General features: G+C 60.0%; 1 protein-coding gene across 1 annotated transcript in view; it reads left to right on the forward strand.

The window, feature by feature from the left end:
• Positions 1–2: 2 nt before the first annotated feature.
• Positions 3–17338, forward strand: part of CHRNA7 (cholinergic receptor nicotinic alpha 7 subunit) — a gene marked incomplete at its 5' end in the record, with an annotated part of 23714 nt that continues 6378 nt past the window's right edge. The window contains 5 exons of the mRNA XM_027767796.1: positions 3–15; positions 128–267; positions 8805–8849; positions 9284–9393; positions 15484–15563. Of these exons, the coding sequence (XP_027623597.1) occupies positions 3–15; positions 128–267; positions 8805–8849; positions 9284–9393; positions 15484–15563 (388 nt within the window). The remainder of the gene's footprint in view (positions 16–127; positions 268–8804; positions 8850–9283; positions 9394–15483; positions 15564–17338) is intronic.

Below are 17338 nucleotides of genomic sequence, written 5' to 3' on the forward strand. Positions count from 1 at the left end.
TGTCCCTGCTGCACGGTAAAGCGGGGCCCCTGGGGCTCGGGACGCCGCGCGGGGGACGGGGTCCTGCCGCCCGAGAGGGGCGCGGGGCGCTCGCCCGGCCTGCGCTGACCGCGCTCTCCGTCCGAAGTGTCCCTGCAGGGCGAGTTCCAGAGGAAGCTGTACAAGGAGCTCGCCAGGAACTACAACCCCCTGGAGAGGCCCGTGGCCAACGACTCGCAACCGCTCACCGTCTACTTCTCCCTGAGCCTCCTGCAGATCGTGGACGTGGTGAGTGCGCGGGGCGGCCCTCCCCGCCGGCAGACTGGCCTGGACCCGGCGCTGCCTCAGTCTCTCCCCGCCCTGCCCGCCCACCTGTGCCCAAGTACTTGGCTCCGAGTTGGGGTGAAGAGCCCAGGCGGGTCCAGCGGCAAGGGCTGGCTCTGCCCCTCCCGTGGCATCCGTGTAGGCAGCCCCGCGGGGCCTGTGGCTATTCTGAGCAGGGGCCTGGCCTGGGCTCTGCAGCTGGCGGGTGTGTTGGGACACCAGGCTGCAGCAGGGACAGCCCTCTCCCCTTGGGCAGCCCCTAGCAGCTGGCCTCCTGCCTGGTGGCCCGTAATGGCAGGGCTGGGCACTTCTGTCAGCCTGCCCTTTCCCCTGGGTGGCTGTCGGTACTGAGACTTCACTGGTACTCCTCTCTGCTCACCCTTCGCAGAAGTGCTCAACTCCTTGGGAAGGGCTGCGGGGCACTCTGCGGAGGCCAAGGTGGCCCTGGTGTGGCTGGGCGGGCAGGGTGGGGCGAGTAGTGATGGCACCGCGGAGGGAGGGAGTTTGGCAGGGAGGGTGAGCAAGGCCAGGGACTCAGGTCCGGAAGGAACAAGGCAGGAGAGGACTCTGGGCAGGAACCATCACCGCCCAGGACTGACCCACACTGCCCACACCTGGGGCCTCCTCCTGGGCGCTGCCTGCTGTGCTGACCGAGTCCTTAGCGTGCTCCTCCCGTGCCCGTCAAATGTGAGCCTCTCCCAGACAGGCGTGTGCGTGCAGGGCCGACGTTTGTGTGAGGAGGCACGGCTGCTCTCCGACAAGTGCTGTGGAGAAGGCAGCGCTGAGCCGTGGTGGGGAGGTGCTTCCTACTGAGCTCAGGGTGCAGGAAAGGAGGTGCAGGTCCCAGTCAGGAGGTCAGAGGCTGGGACAGACACGCTGGCCTGGACCTCACAGGGTCCCAGGGCAGTGGGGTGCAGGGCCAGTGCGGTGGGGAGGCAGGGCTCCAGGCAGGGTGCTTCATAGAGCAGCCCGGCCCTGGGGCTCCTGGGGCTCAGGCGTGCCTGGGGGTCGGCTGGTTTCTGGATGGTTGACCTCAGGTAAGGGCCGTAAGATCCTGAACCTGGACTTTCCCTTCCGTGCAATGAACAAGGCCACGTTTCATTGGTCGTCGCGATAAGGCAGAGCACGTGGAGACATCTCTAAGGCCCTCAAAGCTAGTCCTACCTGGCAGGACCATTTCCTACGGAGGCCACACACAGGCCGACAGGCGGGGGCTGACACTATGCAGTGGCCCCGTGTGTGACACACCAGCACCATGGGCGCCGTCACCTCCACCTCAGAGGAAGGGCCAGGTGGCTGTCAGTGGCCGAGGCTGCAGAGGCAGGCTGGGACGTGGCACCCTGGTCACTGCCAGCTACGTGTGCTGCACTTCCCAGCCAGGCATGCTGGTGTGCACAGTACCTGCTTTCTCACGTGTGAGCAGGTTGTAATCCCATTCCCGGGGTTTAGGAGGACTAAAGAGAGAAGGGTGGTGCACACAGATTTCTGAAGGCTTACTCCGTCATAATGAAAGGTCGGGGTCCTAGCCTATGGCCCCTCCATGGTCAGAGCAGGGCTGGGACGAAAACCCACAGCAGATTTGCAAATCCGTCTGTCCTGCGTCCGCGGCCTCTTAGACTTCGGCAGAACAGAGTGGGATTAATCTGTTTAAACTGGCCGGTCTGTAGCTGATGGCAGGTGATTGCCCCGAGGTCCTGGTGACCTCGGGCCTAGGAGATGGGACTTTGGCGTCTGGCCCGCGGGCTGTCTGAGTCGGAGGCAGAGCCGGGCCTGGCCGCTGGAATATCAGCACCCTGGACAGGGACTCGGCGCGCACTCAGGCCGCGCTGGCTGGGGCCGCCTCCTGCCCACTCATTCCGGCGTGCATCTCCTGGCTGTTTAGGAGCCTTGCTGTGGGCCCTCCATGTTGGCAGGCAGTGGCTGGCTGCGGGGTAGGGACATGACGTAGACAATCACTGACTCCTTTGTCAATTTACCCGCTCGAACATATGAGCTGCCGTTCTGGACCCCGCTGGATTTGGGGCATTCACCAAGGCATACAGGATTTCTACTCCCGGTCACCACTCAGTGTGGCGAGGGGGACCGGTATGTAACTCCTGCATTGCCACCTGGTGAACTGCCACCCGCTCTGTGCAGAGGGCCAGGCATGCACACAGACACGGTCACTCCTAACTGGACCGAGGGGGACTGTTTCCGAGAAGAGGTGGTCCTGCATCTAAACGTGAGCATGGGTTTGCCAGGGAAAGTTGGAGGGCCCCCAGGTAGATGCTGCAGGGGAGGGAGAACCGCGGGCCTCGGGAGTGGTTCGAGGATGCTGCTCCCACAGGTCTGGCTCCACAGCACATCCAGTGTCCTCGTGCTTACTGAGAACTTCTGAAGGAGGGCTGAGGTGCTACGGTTTACAGATCCTTCTGCAAGGTTTGTGCTCCAGAAACACGCCGACGGCGTGACGCTGCAGGAGGTGCTGGGCTGGGAGGGTGCAGACCAGTCAGAGACCTCGCTTTGCCTGGTGCTGGGCATGAGGAGGCAGCATGCCAGGGGTTCTGTGAGTCTGCAGGACCAGCCTGCCGTTGCACATTTTCCTAGAAATGGAAACAATCCAAACCGTGGCATTTGTATCAAGTCCAAGAAGTATAAATTATAGATGGGATGAAAAAATGCGCATGCATTTTAAAGACAAACTGTGACTCTTCTTCAAAGGCATTACTGTCCCAGCGGTGGTCTTTGAGCTACTCAGGCCCCTTGGTGAGACAGTAGGTGGACAGTGGAGGGTATGCTGGGTCTTCTAGGTTTAATCATGTATTTCTTCCATCAGCAAGAGAGACAGAGAGACAGACAGAGGCACAGTCATCCCCAACAGGAGCTTCGTGGTCGCTCCTCCCCAGGCTCCCGCCCACTGTGGTCATGGCACATGTCAGCCTGGTGTGTATGGGGAGACCAGGGGGTGCAGACCCAGGACCTTCCCGTGGCTCTGGCATCGCCAAGTGCTGCATTTCTGCACACCACCGCCCCTGGCCTGCAGGGGGCTTCTAAGTAGGGAGGGTAGTAACCAGATCCGCGTCTAGGGAGAGGAGGCCTAGGCCTTTGAATGTGGGGCCGTGAGAAAGTGTAGAGAAGGAGCGGAGGGCAGAGCTAGCCTGGCCTCGGAGTGCAGGTTCCGGAGGGGCCGGGGTAGGCGTCTGCCTGTGACCGGTAACGTGCATGTGAATGTCTGCTGCAGATGTAACCGGTTAAGTGGAAGTGTCTAAATGACAGTTACCACATCCTCTGACAGACCATGAGTACTAATTTACTTCCTGGGCTGTCCCTGGGCTGGGCATGGGATAATAGTAAGACATCGTTTGGAAGGCGCGAAGTGAGGCTCTGAACTGTCGGCGGTTCAGAGATTGTTCTGCCACTTGGAGTCGGCCACGCATCGGCCACCCGCACGGGTCCCGGGAGAGCCGCAGAAAGCTCAGAGCTGATTTGCACAACTAAACGTGCCTGGCTTGGAAAGCATGTCCAGAAGGTGTTTAAAATGAATAATAGAAATCAACGTTCCATAACAGAAAAATGCAAAACCAATAATTATGCAAGAATGATTTGGGGTACGTCATAGATTCTGAAGTGCAGCTGTAACCTTTCGGGAGCTTTGGCCACCAGACGGTAGAACAAAGCAGCCGTGCCTTTAGGGCATGCTACTGCTGCGGGTGGGAGATGCGGATGTGGCCTGTGTCCCGAGGACTCTGTCATCTGAAGGTCTCTCGTGGCCCTCTGCACAGCTTCACAGATTCATGAGTTTACGTTTATTAGCTGCTGTTTAAAATGCTGCAGCTCCAAATCGATACCACACTCATGTTCTGTTTTGCAAGGGCAGGTCACTCTCCAGTGAGACAGAGAGACGAGAAGGAGGAAGAGGCATCCCTGGGCCGGGGTCACGCAGCAGTCCTTCCTCATCCATTTCTCCCTCCCTTGGGACGTGAGGCAGGCACGACACATAGCCAAGGTGCTTTTCAAGCTAGCAGGACCTGGATTTGAACCATGGTCAGCCATGTGGGACTTGTCTTCCTTAACCACTAAGCTATGAGGCTGGCCCCAAATAAACAGGACGGAGGAGAGAAAGTCACACCCCAGGGCATTCTGGTACAGGCCTCCAGGGCCAGGGAGGTCTCCAGACGGGAACCTGGACCCTCCCACGTGGGCCGGCCTTGCAGGGCATCTGCTTCTGTGCTGCACGGCCTGGTCCTGCTGAGTGTGCGTGCGTGCGTGTGTGCGTGTGTATAATATATGTATACATACTATGTACAGACACTGAGCAGGGAATTATGTCCTGTCCTGTTACGGGACAAGGGGCTGTGGGAAGGCCTGATCGTCTGGCTGGCTGCAGGCTCTGGGCCCATGATGGATGAAGAGCCGACCTGTCTCAGCCGCAGACCACAGGCGCCGAGGAGGAGGAGATGACGGCCGTCACCTGCCAAGGTCCTCACAGCGGGAAATTCACTCTGGGTCTTGCCACTGAAGGCAAAGTGCCCAAGAAGCGTCCTGTCTTGGGCCAAAAGAGGCCATGTCTCCGCGCTGGGAGAAGCCGTGCAGAGGACCAATGCTGGTTGGCTTTGCTCTGTGAGATAAGCCAGGTACTGGAGTGACTCGCAGCAGACTTCGAGTCTCCAGATGGTGGTACGAGTTCCTAATCTAGCACGGGTTCTAAGATCGCACGCAGAGTATATCATATTTGGGGGTTTAAATTAAACAAATTAGGCCAAGGTTGCTCACGGAGTGGGAGTGTGTTTGATTAAGCCTAATTGATACAATTTATGGCTGAAACTGCTGATCGGGAAACACTGTTACTCTAGTAAGGTGTTCTACTGACTTTGAAGTAAGCTTTGAACACACTGCCTAGCTCACAGAGACTCCCAAGTTTCATTTTGGGCATCATTATTTAATCCTGGGTCCCCAGTCCTCAGGGCCACAGACAGGCACTTCCAGGAATGCTGAGTCCTCTGTACCCATGGTCTGCTGTGGAGCGGCTGACGAGGATCCGTGCCCAAGGCCTGGCTCAGTGCTCAGGCTGGACTGCGCTGGCACCTCACGGTCACTGCCCGGGAAGGGGGGTGTTTCTTCCCGCATGCTCTAACTGGGCTGGATGTCACACAGCTATTGTCATGGGGCCGGTTACGGGGGCACAGCTCCGTGGGAGGCTAGCTGTGCGATCCTTGGGGCTACCCGCCCTCCTGTGAGCTGCTGGCCACTCTCTTGCCCGTCCCCTGCAGGTGTTTACTTCCTGTTTGGGTTCACCTTTGGCCAGGCCTAACGCCTCGCTGGCTCGGGGCATGGCATGGGCTCTCAGCCCATTGGTCTGTAAAGGCAGGACGGAACGTGGTTGGGGTGAGGGTGAAGCCAGAGCAAGCAGCGTCCTCACCCCAGGCCGCAGAGGGCTGTCCTAATACGAGTTCCTACTCCCGAATGGTTTTCTCTGCACGCGAGAACATGGACCGGCTGGGATGATGGCCGTGTTTGTCGTTCTCTGCATCCGCACTAAAGCAAGCGGAAGTGAGGGAGCCTGTGTCTCAGCGTGGCCCCATCTCCTGGCAGCTTCCCAAGGCTGATGGCTGTAGGAGGGTAAGCACGCTGCACGTCCTCAGAGCAGCTCTCCAGGCCAGGCAGGGCGGGGTCCTGAAGGAGGGCCACAGGCCTCTCACTGCCAGGATCCCAGGACACCGAGGTGCAGGGGGACAGGGCCGAGGGCTGCGGCATCAGCCCAGGGAGGTGGGGAGTCCTGACCACAGGAGCCTGGGCAGGAGGCTGCTGGACGCAAGGCGATCCTTGCACGGCAGGGCACGAGTCACAGGGCGGGAATTCCCCGGCTCTGCCTCCTTGCTCTGGACGATGTTTCTCCTGCTGTCGGTAGTCTGGGCGTGTCCGTCCTGCACCCCCACGCATACTCACTCTGCGATGGTTGTTAATGCACGTGCTCAGAAGGGAACCCCGAGCAGGGCACGCTCCGCGGTGTTGGTGAGCGAGTGAGCGAGTGACGCTCGGTCCGACCATGGCAGGAGGTCCCGGTGCTGCGCTGTGCCGAGGACCACGGACTTGCACCTTGTGGGTGCAGCTGGAGGAGGGCGTCCAGTCCCACTGGTGGTCAGAAAGCTGTTTGTGTGCACATGTGTGTCTGTGTGTATACGTGTGTGTGCATGTGTGCATGCATGGGAGTTGGCACGCTGCTCATGGCTGGGTGGAGGAGGGGCCCTGATCTTTGTAGTGGAGGGGCTGTGCTGGCTGGGGAAAGGAGCAGGTCCTTTGGTGATGAGGCTGGCTGACGGGCTTCCCGGGACTCACAGAGGGCTCCCCAGTATCAGTGCACCCAGGGGCCTGGCAGAGGGCTCCCGGGTATTGGTGCACCTGGGGGCCTGGCTGCTACTCGTTGATTACTATTTGAAACATGGGCCTTGGTCCCAGGCCGCTGCACACCCCAGAAACCCAAGGCCACTATAATGAGGTTTCGGTGAGAACGCTGGAAAGAAGAAAGCCATTTAATTAGCGTGTTAGTGATTGAGCTCCCAGCCCACAGAAGCCTCTCAGTAGACAGGATGCTACTAGGAAGGAAAGGGGCCCAATGGAGCGCCAGCTAATTTGAAGTCTGTTAGGACAGCAGCTGCCGTGAGTCGAGGCCACAGACACAGCCCTGGAGAGCTCAGCAGCGTCCAGTGGCCATGGAGCTGGCTGACTGGGGAGTGGCCACCGGCCACCAGCTCCCCAGGCCTTCCCTCGGCGTGGAATGTGGGAACGTTCCTCCTCACCTCCCACCCAGAGCTCCTGGCGGCTCTGATTTGGAAAATGGGATGTAGTTTCCCTGTAATGGACTGGCGGCCTCTTCTGGACAGAGTCCCGGGCTCAGGCACCGTCCCGTGTCCCTCTCTGGTAGCCCTTGCATCTGTTCATCCTCTCCGTCCCACTGTCCTCGGCCCTCCAGGCACCCGGCAGGGCACAGGCATGCCACACACCCCGACCCCACAGGACAGCACGTTCCCTTTCCCTGAGGGGCAGCGTGAGGCTCGTGGGCACGCGCCCCTGCACGGCCAGCAGACGCCGCTTCTTCCCGCTGCTGGCTCCGTTCTGGCCACCAAGCAAGGGCGATCAGGCAAGGTCGTTTCATGACAGGAGCCCGAGGGCTCAGCTCTGGGCCCTCCTCCGGGGGTGGACGCCTTCCCCAGCAGGCGTCAGCTGCTGGCCCAGAGTCCTTCAGCAGCAGCGAGCAGAGCTCTGACAGTCGCCTTCTCAGGGGACTGCAACACGGATGTGCCCGTCCCGTGTGCGTGTCTGGTAGGCCACCCAGAGCTCGGTCCACCATGATTATGTGCAGGTTGCATTCCAGACAGAAAGGCTGATTTCGACTAGACGTTTTGTTTTTAATGGCCAGAGGGCTTGCCAGGAGGGGAGGGGATGCACCCCCGATGGAGCTCGGTTACACCACAGTCCCGGCCCCTCCGTTTCGCTTCCCTGCCGGGAGTCTGGATTGCATGCACACAGCGAGGGTGTTTCTTGAGCTGCCAGAGCTGGGATTCGAACCGTGCGCCCAGGGCTCCACTGCTGTGTTGTGGAGCCAGCCCGAATCCTACAGTTGCCGGGTGCTGAGCAAGCCACAGCCGCTAGGCCCTCCCAAGCTCCCAGTTCACCTGTGGGCTGGGGCTCGCACCCTGCAGTGTCCCACAGTTGCATTTACAAATGCAAAGACGTGGGCAGTGGAGTCGGAGTCATCCAAGCTCCAGTGACCCTCCTGGTCAGCTCATGCCCCCGACCGTAGTCTCCCCAGGGCAGCTCTGCCATGCAGGTGCTGAGGGCTGACCTGTTGCCTCGAGGTGGGGGGGGCCCACGGGACCTTCCGCTCCAGCATGACTGACTGCTCCACACGGGGCGAGGAGGTGACTGGCCACTCGGCACAGGCTCTGCCGCTTGTCCAGGGAGGGATGTGCAAAACGCTGATACTGTTTGCAAGTATATAACTTCTTGTAATAAAACTGAAAAATTACAATTTGCGTTCAATTGTATGTTCCTTTAAAATATTTAAATGGGTACAAACTATATCCCTATATGAGATGAATAGCTTCACCACTAGCAGGCATCGTCTCTGGGTGCTGGGCTGAGGCTTCGCTCCTGTGCACCTTCCTGTGTCCGTAAGTGCTCATAACAGGCACTTGTCGCTTCGGAGTAAAAGAAGGCTGCCCCAGGGGTGCATCCCAGCCCCACGCCAGGCCCCACGTGTGTCCTCACACTCCCTTCCGTGATCACGGGACGGCACTGACGCTGTTGCGTGTCCCAGCCCCACGCCGGGCCCCACGTGTGTCCTCACGCTCCCTTCCATGATCATGGGACGGCACTGACGCTGTTGCATGTCCCAGCCCCACGCCGGGCCCCACGTGTGTCCTCACGCCGCCCTTCCGTGAACACAGACTGCACTGATGCTGTTGCGTGTCCCAGCCCCACGCCGGGCCCCCCGACACTGTTGCCTCTCCCTTCCTTTGCAGGATGAGAAGAACCAAGTCCTGACCACCAACATCTGGCTGCAGATGGTAAGCTAAGAGCTGTGCCTGACCCTGGCGTCTGTCTCGCTGTGCGCTGTTGAGCTGCAGTGCCAGGAGCAGGCCCCGTGGCCGGCGTAGTGGGAAGGTGCCTGGGGCAGCCCGGGGAGCTGCGAGTGCTCTGTGGAAACTCCTCGCGGCCTGGTTCTCACTCCGCGGGAGCCACTGGGCTGTTTCCCGGAGTGTTGTCCAGGAGAGCTCTCAGAGCAGGCAGTCTCCCGCCCCCAGAAGTGAGCCTGCCTGTGGGGGGTGGGAGGGAGCAGAGGCAGCGGCCGGCTGGAATTACCCCGGCAGAGCGGGCGGTTCACCCCCCTCAGGGTCACCTGAGATGGGGAGGCTCCATCCCAGCATCCTGCAGCCTGGGACGCCCGGCTGCACTTTCCGACCGTCTCCATGTGCCGCTGACACCACCGTCTGTGTGTCAGTCCTGGACAGATCACTATTTGCAGTGGAACGTGTCGGAATACCCGGGCGTGAAGACCGTGCGCTTCCCAGACGGCCAGATTTGGAAGCCGGACATCCTTCTCTACAACAGGTGAGCCGGGCAGGGGGCACACGCCAGCATCCCCGAGGGCCGGGCTTCTTGGTCCCTGGGCCTGCCCGGCCACCTTCTCAGTGGCCAGGCTCAGGCGGCCTAGACCCCACCACCATGCTCTGTGCCCTCACAGGTTCGGGTGGCTGGCTCGTGTCCTGACGTGGTGGGCCGCGAGGTTGTCATGGCTGCATCTCGGCTCATGGGACGTTCTTGTGAACGTGGTGGCCTTGTCTCCTGAGTGGCACAACTGCCACAGATGGTGCCGGCCCAGGGGTGCTCGCCTGGCACCCTCGTGTGGGTCCAGTCAGCCCAGAGCAGAGAGACGGAGGAGCGGGGCCACGTGCCAGATCTCAGGTGCTCCTGGGATGCAGCAGGGAGGAGCCAGGTGCTCACCCACAGGAGGGGCAGGACTGCCGAGCGCTGGACGGTGGGGAGGCCAGGGCTCCCCGCAGAAGGGATGGCCATGCACAGGGCCTGCAGGAGAGCTCGCGGAAGACATGGAGATGCAGCGAGGAGGGAGGAGTGTCTGAGGGCCAGCGTGCTCACCTGCACCCTGCACCCTCCTGGCTCTCAGCTGAAAGGTCTGTGTCTCTTGGTCACGGTCCCAGGACCCTGTGGAGGTCCTCCCTCCCTCTCCCTCCCTCCTTCCCTCCCTCTCTCCCTCCTTCTCTCTCCCCCTCTGTCAGTTTCTCTTGCTCACGGAAGTACATGAATGAACATTAAGAAGGAAAGACTTAGGAACCAGCAGTTAGCGTAATGGCTATGTCCCTGGACTCCCATGTAGTCGACCGTGGTTCGAGTCCCAGACCCGGAGGCTTAAACTCATGCTGGGCACGTGTGCTTGTGTGCCCAAGATCCCGAGAGGAGAATGGAGGAGAACGGATTGTGGCGCGGCCATCCCCCCTGGGGGGTGATTTCTTACTCTCTGTCTTCCTGTCTCTCTGTCTGTCTGGCCAGTGCATGCGCCCTATAGGGAAAACCTCTCCAAAAAAAAAAAAAGGGGGGGGAAGGAAAGACTCGGAGGTCGTCTCGGACACACTCAGTTCTTACTTGTGCAGGGCCATCTTTTTATTTTTTTAATTTTTGTGCGCTTGCCAGAGAGAGAGAAGCGAGAATGACCGCTCCACAGTCCCTTCCCACGTCCCACTGGGGTTCGGCACGCCTGCCGTGTGCATCCACATCATACAGCGGGGCCCTGGTGTGCTGAGAGGCTCCAGCCCCTGCCTGCAGCTGCCCAGCTGGGGCTGCCAGACCCCGGCTCACTCGCCGTCCTGGGTCGGGGCTGCCCCGTGCGCATGCTCCTGGGGCTCCCGCGTGTGCGTGTGTGTGTGTGTGTGCACGTGCATATTTCCCACAAGTTAAAGCAGGGCACATGTCCCCCTCACTCCAAAGCAACCCACTCCCTGACCCCTGGCCGCCCCAAATCCCTCCCGCTTTCCCTCTGGAAGAGAAGTTTGCCCGGGTTCCTGCCGTTCTCCACAGATTTCCCCCAGCCCTGACGCCCTCCGTTCCTGTCCCCCGGCCCCTTCCAGCCACTGCTGGCCACAGAGGCCACGCTCGCAGCGGGCAGGGATGATGACAGGCAGCCGATCGCAGGACTTTGAGGGCGTCTCACAGAGATGGTGCTGTGGCCAGCGAGCAGTGCTCCCGGAGGACAGAGCTGCACTAGGGGCCAGGCCAGCTGGCTCCTGCGGATGGGGCCTGGCCGGTCCAGGGAGCAGCCCCGCCCTGTCCCTGAGCCTGCCCAGATGAGCCCATTGATCTTGGTGACACGGAGTGCGAGTCAGCAGGCCGGAGGCCATGCAATAAATATGCGGGACAGCGATCGATGGAGTGCCGGCGCACGTGGCTGCCGGGCGGGGGGGCGGCAGTGGCCAAGGTCAGCCTCCTCGCCCGGGCCCAGTGCAGCCCAGCGCATGGAGGAGCAGGGGAAGCTGTGGTCACTAGAGGGGCTGGACCCCTGGCCGGGACCCGAGTGTTCTGAAACCTGGAGAACTGGGTGTCCCTCTGGCCAGGCCACCGCCCAGTGCAGCTGCTGCTGTGGCCCCAGCTCAGCCCCCCGAGGACCACATCTCCGAGAGCACCTGTGTTGCCTCCCCGAGCCACTGTAGTGACAGGCCACTGCCCTGGGCGCACTCCTCTGACCCCCAGTGGCCTTCAGAGAAGCAGTCAGGAATCACTACCCTGACACATCGCGGAGGGGATGGCTGGGCCGAGACCTTGATGCCAGACGCTCACTCTCGGTGAGCTGAGGGCCCTGGAGGTGACTGGGCCCGGGGCGGAGGGTACTGGTCCACCTCGAGATGGGAACACGACCTTGGGAAGCGAGGTGCAGTTGTCTGCTCAGTTGTATCTCAGCTCTGATGGTGAGAAAGCGATGCCCGTCGGTTAAGCTGGCTTGGCCATGGCTTTCTGTTCTAGGAGCCAGACCCACGGACAGCGCTTGCCTTGGGGTCTGGCTGAGCCCTGCGAGGGCAGTGAAAAATTACATGTCTAAGTATTGCATGACAGAGGAAGGTCTAAATATTACGATTCTAGTTCATCCGCTACCTAAAAATTGGCTCCCCTGACAAAGTTTGCTAATGAAAGATTTAAACAGCAAAGAGCAGAGGCAATGGCTGAGCCAGACAGCAGCCAGGATCCATGACGCGAAAGTGAAGCCCCGTCATAGAACGCTCCTCACAGACCCCTCTAGCCACAGCCCTCGTCCCCTCCCCTGGCCAGTGGCAGGGACCCCTGTCTCTGCATGTGGGACTCAAAGAGCAGAGGTGAGTGTGCTCACACGGTTCACGTGAGCAGTGGGCCCTAGCGTGGACACACCCCGTGTGTTTGACCTGCATCCGGTATGGGATGCCCGGGGAGTGACAGTCTTGGGCCGTTATGAATACAGTGCTCCGCACTCCTGTGCAGAGTTTTAAAACATTTTTGTTTGTAATTGCCAGAGGGTGTCCTCCCTGACCAGCGAGAGACAGGAGGAGAGAGGGTGAGAGTGAATACAGCGCTCCTGTGCAGAGTTTTCATTTTTGTTTGTAATTGCCAGAGGGTGTCCTCCCTGACCAGCGAGAGACAGGAGGAGAGAGGGTGAGAGAGAACCCCGCAGTGGGGCTTGGTCACGCTCCAGTCCCTTCTCCGTTTCTCTGTCCGGTTGGGATTTAGTCTGACAGCTGACTATAGATCAGTGTGTCAACGAGAAAGAGCCATGAAAGCTGCAGTCACAAATGTTGGGTGCACTTTGACCACGACCTCTGGTGCGGTCCCGTCCATCCCAGTACTGTGTTCTGGATGTCCGGAACCCGCACGCCACCGAGTCACACAGCCGAGCCGTTGCCAGTGGCAACAGCATCGCCTCGGTCCACCTGCTGGCCTTGTAACCCCAAGGCTTTCCAGTCAAGTTGGCCCAGCGCTGGGAGGAAGAGCTTGGGGAACTGGGATTTCCCAGCTGCGTCACTGTCCCGGCCCGCAGGACAGTCGAGCAGGTTTCCTGAGGGAAGGAGTGAGAGACGGGATGAGCAGTGGAGACCACGCAGTGTTACAACTCTTCAGGGTCCTCCGTTTATTGTGGGCCAGGGATTGTGGTCATATACATGCTGGTGGGTGGTGATTGGTTAAATGAAGGTTTGTAAAAGGTGGGTTATGATTGGTTGCTTTTGTGGACCAATCATGAGGTGCCAGATATGCAAATTTGAGGGATTCTAAGCTCACCAATCGGTGAGAGCTATGGGAAGTGGCCAATCAGAGCCAGGTTTTGAAGGGAAGGTTTTGAAGGGGAGCCAATCATGGCCTTTGGCATTGTGTAATTGTTTGCTCTCTGAGGAACCGAAACCTAAGGGCTTCCTAAGATGGCAATAGTGAGAGACTCATGAAGGTGGCCTCGGCAGACTCCTGGTGCACAGCCTTCCATACGTCACTGTCCACCAGACACTCGTGGTCTCCGTCGTGACTATAAAAGCCAGATACGAGGGAGCCCAGACTCAGAGTATGCGAAACCCTGTGTCCTGGGCCATCATGTTGTGATGGTTTGTGCTGTTGCTACTGTGGCTGCGCCGCGGCGAGGACACCCCCTGCAGGTCCGCAGCGGCGTGTCCTGACACACACCCAGCTGGGGGAGTGTCAGGTCAGCCGGGGAAGGCGGCTGGGGCCCACGTGGCTGACTGCGCGGTCGGAGTCTTAGACTGGTGGCCCTTGAAACAGCTGGTTATGCATGGTTGCATGTGTATGCCCAGAATCCCCGAAGGAGGGAGAACGGAGAAGGGACTGCAGCGTGAGCGTGCCCCGTGAGGGCGACTTCTTACCTCCCCTCTCTCTCCGTCCCTCTCCAGCAAACACGCATTATCATATAAAGCATGCTGGGGCTGGCGAGGTACATGGTGGCTGGGGCGCTGGCCTCCCACACGGCTGACCGCAGTTCGAGCCACTTCCCCCTCTCGTGAGCTCATGTGTCCTAGAGCAAGTTGAAAGAAATGATCATAACTAAACTTAAATAAATGTAAAAGGCGTGTCAGCCACAGCATCCTGCGAGAGCTCAGTGCTCTGTGTGAAGTGGCGCTTCGGTGGGCCGTACAGGGGCGAGACTGCGCTCCTCTGAGGGGCCGGCTTTCATGGCCACCTCATAATACAAGGGAGAGGAGATGCCGGGATCCGGCTCGGAGACACCCCAAGCACCTCCTCAGAACCTCGGGCTCCAGACGGCCTGACTTAGAGCTCTGCACTCTGGAGGGTCTTCGTGACCCAGGGTCACTGTTCCGACCAGTCGCAGCTCCATCCGGCCTGTGTCCCCTGTCCACACCCTCCTGGTGGGCTTGGCGTGTCCTTCCACGATGGCGTGGTCTTCCTCCCTGTCCCCTGCTCCCACCCTCCCTCCCTTCACACTTCACTCACTTTTGTCTGTTCTGTATTCAGATCAGGACTCCCTCGCAGTTTTCCCCTGAAATTTCAAGTTGCCTTTGTTCTTATTCGGAGAGTTTTCATCCACCCTACTCTGAGTCCCCGATGTGTTCCGAGACCTCTGCAGAGGTTTCCCAGGCACTGCTCGTGTGGAAATCCCTTTTCTTCCTTCCTCTTCTTCCCCTAAGCCTGTTTATTTGCCGTCTTCCCCAGGAGACTGGCAGATAGCACAGCCCCGCCTCCTTATCTGTCCCACGAGCCAGAGGAGCAGCGAGGGCTGGGACGGCGGGGCCCTGGCAGTCTCCACCCGGTCCCGTGCACATGTGCGCCCGTGTGTCCAGGAGGTCTCTGGACACGGACTATCCCATGTGGGCCAGCCGTGTACCTGCCCTGCCGGCCCATCTCTGCTCTCCGGTGTCCCCCTCCACCCCTCTCTGCTCCCTGCCCCCCGCCCGCCCCCTGGGTCCCCCCCCTCCGTCCTCCCTGCCGCTCCTGGTGGAGCTCGGAGAGGTGGCCGTGCCCCCGAGCTGGTCCTCGGTGTTTCTCGGCCAGACCTCCCACTCCCACTTCCCAGCTCTCACTCTCCTCGTACCGTGTGACCCACGCGCTACCTCCTGCGTCTCTGTGGGTGCGGGCCAGTGTTCCAGGTGTGTCCAGGCACACAGTGCTCAGGCCTCGAAGAGCAGCTTCCTTCCTCTCTTGTCTGTCCCCGGGACACGTCCCCTGTCTACCTGGGTTGGGTCTCAACCGTCTTCGGACCTTCGAACCTCTCGAGCACCTATTTCCTGCCAAGGGGACCCCGGCCGGGGCAGGCTGCCTGGGGCTGGTTGCATGCGGAGGGAGCCACTGGGAGCTCCTGGCTGCAGGAGGCCAGGGCAGGTGTGGGGGTGGGGCACATCCAGGAGTTGGCTTCCCACTGCCTCTTCCCTGGCCACCGAGCGTGGTGACAGAGCCTGGCCTGGGCCTCTGTGGACACAGCTCCTTCCCGACTCAATTGTGGCTATTCACGATGGAGACACCGACTTGGCCTGGGCTGCTCATGGGGGCTGGGCTCGGGGTCAGGGGGTGCGGCTCTCACCCACTGTGCTCCCTGTGGATGGAGTCCCCGACTGGGGCAGATACCCGCCAGGTTAGGGTGGGACCTGGGGCAGGCGGGTGGCCCAGACCAGGGCGGGGAGCAGGCTTACATGCCCTTTCTGTCCCCAGCGCTGACGAGCGGTTCGATGCCACGTTCCACACCAACGTCCTGGTGAACTCCTCCGGCCACTGCCAGTACCTGCCTCCAGGTAAGACGCCCTCCCAGCCCCTCCGGGTGAGGACGCGAGTGGTCTTGCCGGCCTGGGGAGTGCCGAGTGGTGCTCCTGACGTCTGCCCCGTGCCCCTTCTCCTCTCGCACCTCCAGAGCCCTTTCTGGACTGCCAGCCTTTGCACCCATTTCTTATCTGCCCGTCCCTCGAGGCCACCCTGAGGGGGCTCCCCACCCTCCTCACTGCAAGCCAGGCCGCACTGCCCGGCCGCCCACCAGGTGCTGTGTTGCAGTGGGGTGTCAGGGACCCCGGCTGGCCAGGGCAGGGGCCACACGGGACACGGCCAGGGCAGCTCCTCGGCAGCCCTGGTGCTTCCATGTCAGGACTGAGTCCTCTCCCCGCACCCGCAGCTCATTCAGCCACACAGGACTGCCCCGAGGCTGCCCAGGGGTCCTCCCAGACGGGCCGTCTTCAGGGGCTCTTGCCATTTCAGGTCTCATGCACCCTCACTACAGGCTCACACTCCGCCTCTCTGCCACCACACTCACATCACACTCACTCAGACATGCACACTCACTCAGACATGCACACTCAGACATGCACACTCACTCAGACATGTACACTCACACTCAGACACACACACTCATATGCAGACATGCACACTCCACACAGACATGCACACTCACACTCACTCAAACATGTACACTCACTCAGACATGCACATTCACAGACACGCACACTCACTCAGACACGCACACTCACACACATGCACACTCACTCACATGCACTCACACTCAGACATGCACACTCACACTCAGGCACACACACTCACATGCAGACATGCACACTCCACGTAAACATGCACACTCACACTCACTCAGACATGCACAGTCACTCAGACATGCACATTCACAGACATGCACACTCACACACATGCACACTCACTCAGACATGCACTCACATGCAGACATGCACACTCACACTCAGACATGCACACTCACTCAGACACGCACACTCGCACACATGCACACTCACTCAGACATGCACACTCAGACATGCACACTCACTCAGATATGCACTCACACTCAGACATGCACACTCACACTCAGACATGCACACTCACTCAGACATGCACGTTCACAGACATGCACACTCACACACATGCACACTCACTCAGACATGCACTCACAGACATGCACACTCACACTCACTTAGACATGCACGCTCACATGCTCACACACTCAGACATGCACTTGCACTCAGACATGCACACTCACACTCACTCAGACATGCACTCACACTCAGACATGCACATTCACAGACATACACACTCACACTCAGACACGCACTCACTCAGACATGCACTCACACTCACTTAGATATGCACTCACACTCACTCAGACATGCACTCACACTCACTTAGACATGCATGCTCACACACTCACACACTCACCCCTCTTCAGAGCTATTTCTCAGCTCCTCCGCATTCCTGTTGTCTCTTAAACCTCCAGTCCTTACTTCGGGTACTCAGCGTCTGAAACTACTCCTGTGACCCGCAGGCAGGGCTCGCTTTTCCCACAGAACACCCTCAGAAAGCAGTCCCTGGGGCAAGTGGGTGGCCCAGACCAGGGCGGGGAGCGGGCCTGTCAGGGTAGCGTCTGGCTTGTTAAAGCTGCCAGGCTGAGCGAGGCATCTGCAGGGGTTTAGAGAAGCCGCGGCTGTGCGGCTGGGTTGGTGGCCGGCTGCCCGGTTCGAGTGGCGTCCACAGCCCGGCTCCGCCCGGCGCTGCCCGCCGGCCTCTTCCCCACGGCCTG

The sequence above is a fragment of the Tupaia chinensis genome, unplaced genomic scaffold, assembly GCF_000334495.1.
Source record: "Tupaia chinensis unplaced genomic scaffold, TupChi_1.0 Scaffold144682_1, whole genome shotgun sequence".
Lineage (NCBI taxonomy): Eukaryota > Metazoa > Chordata > Mammalia > Scandentia > Tupaiidae > Tupaia > Tupaia belangeri.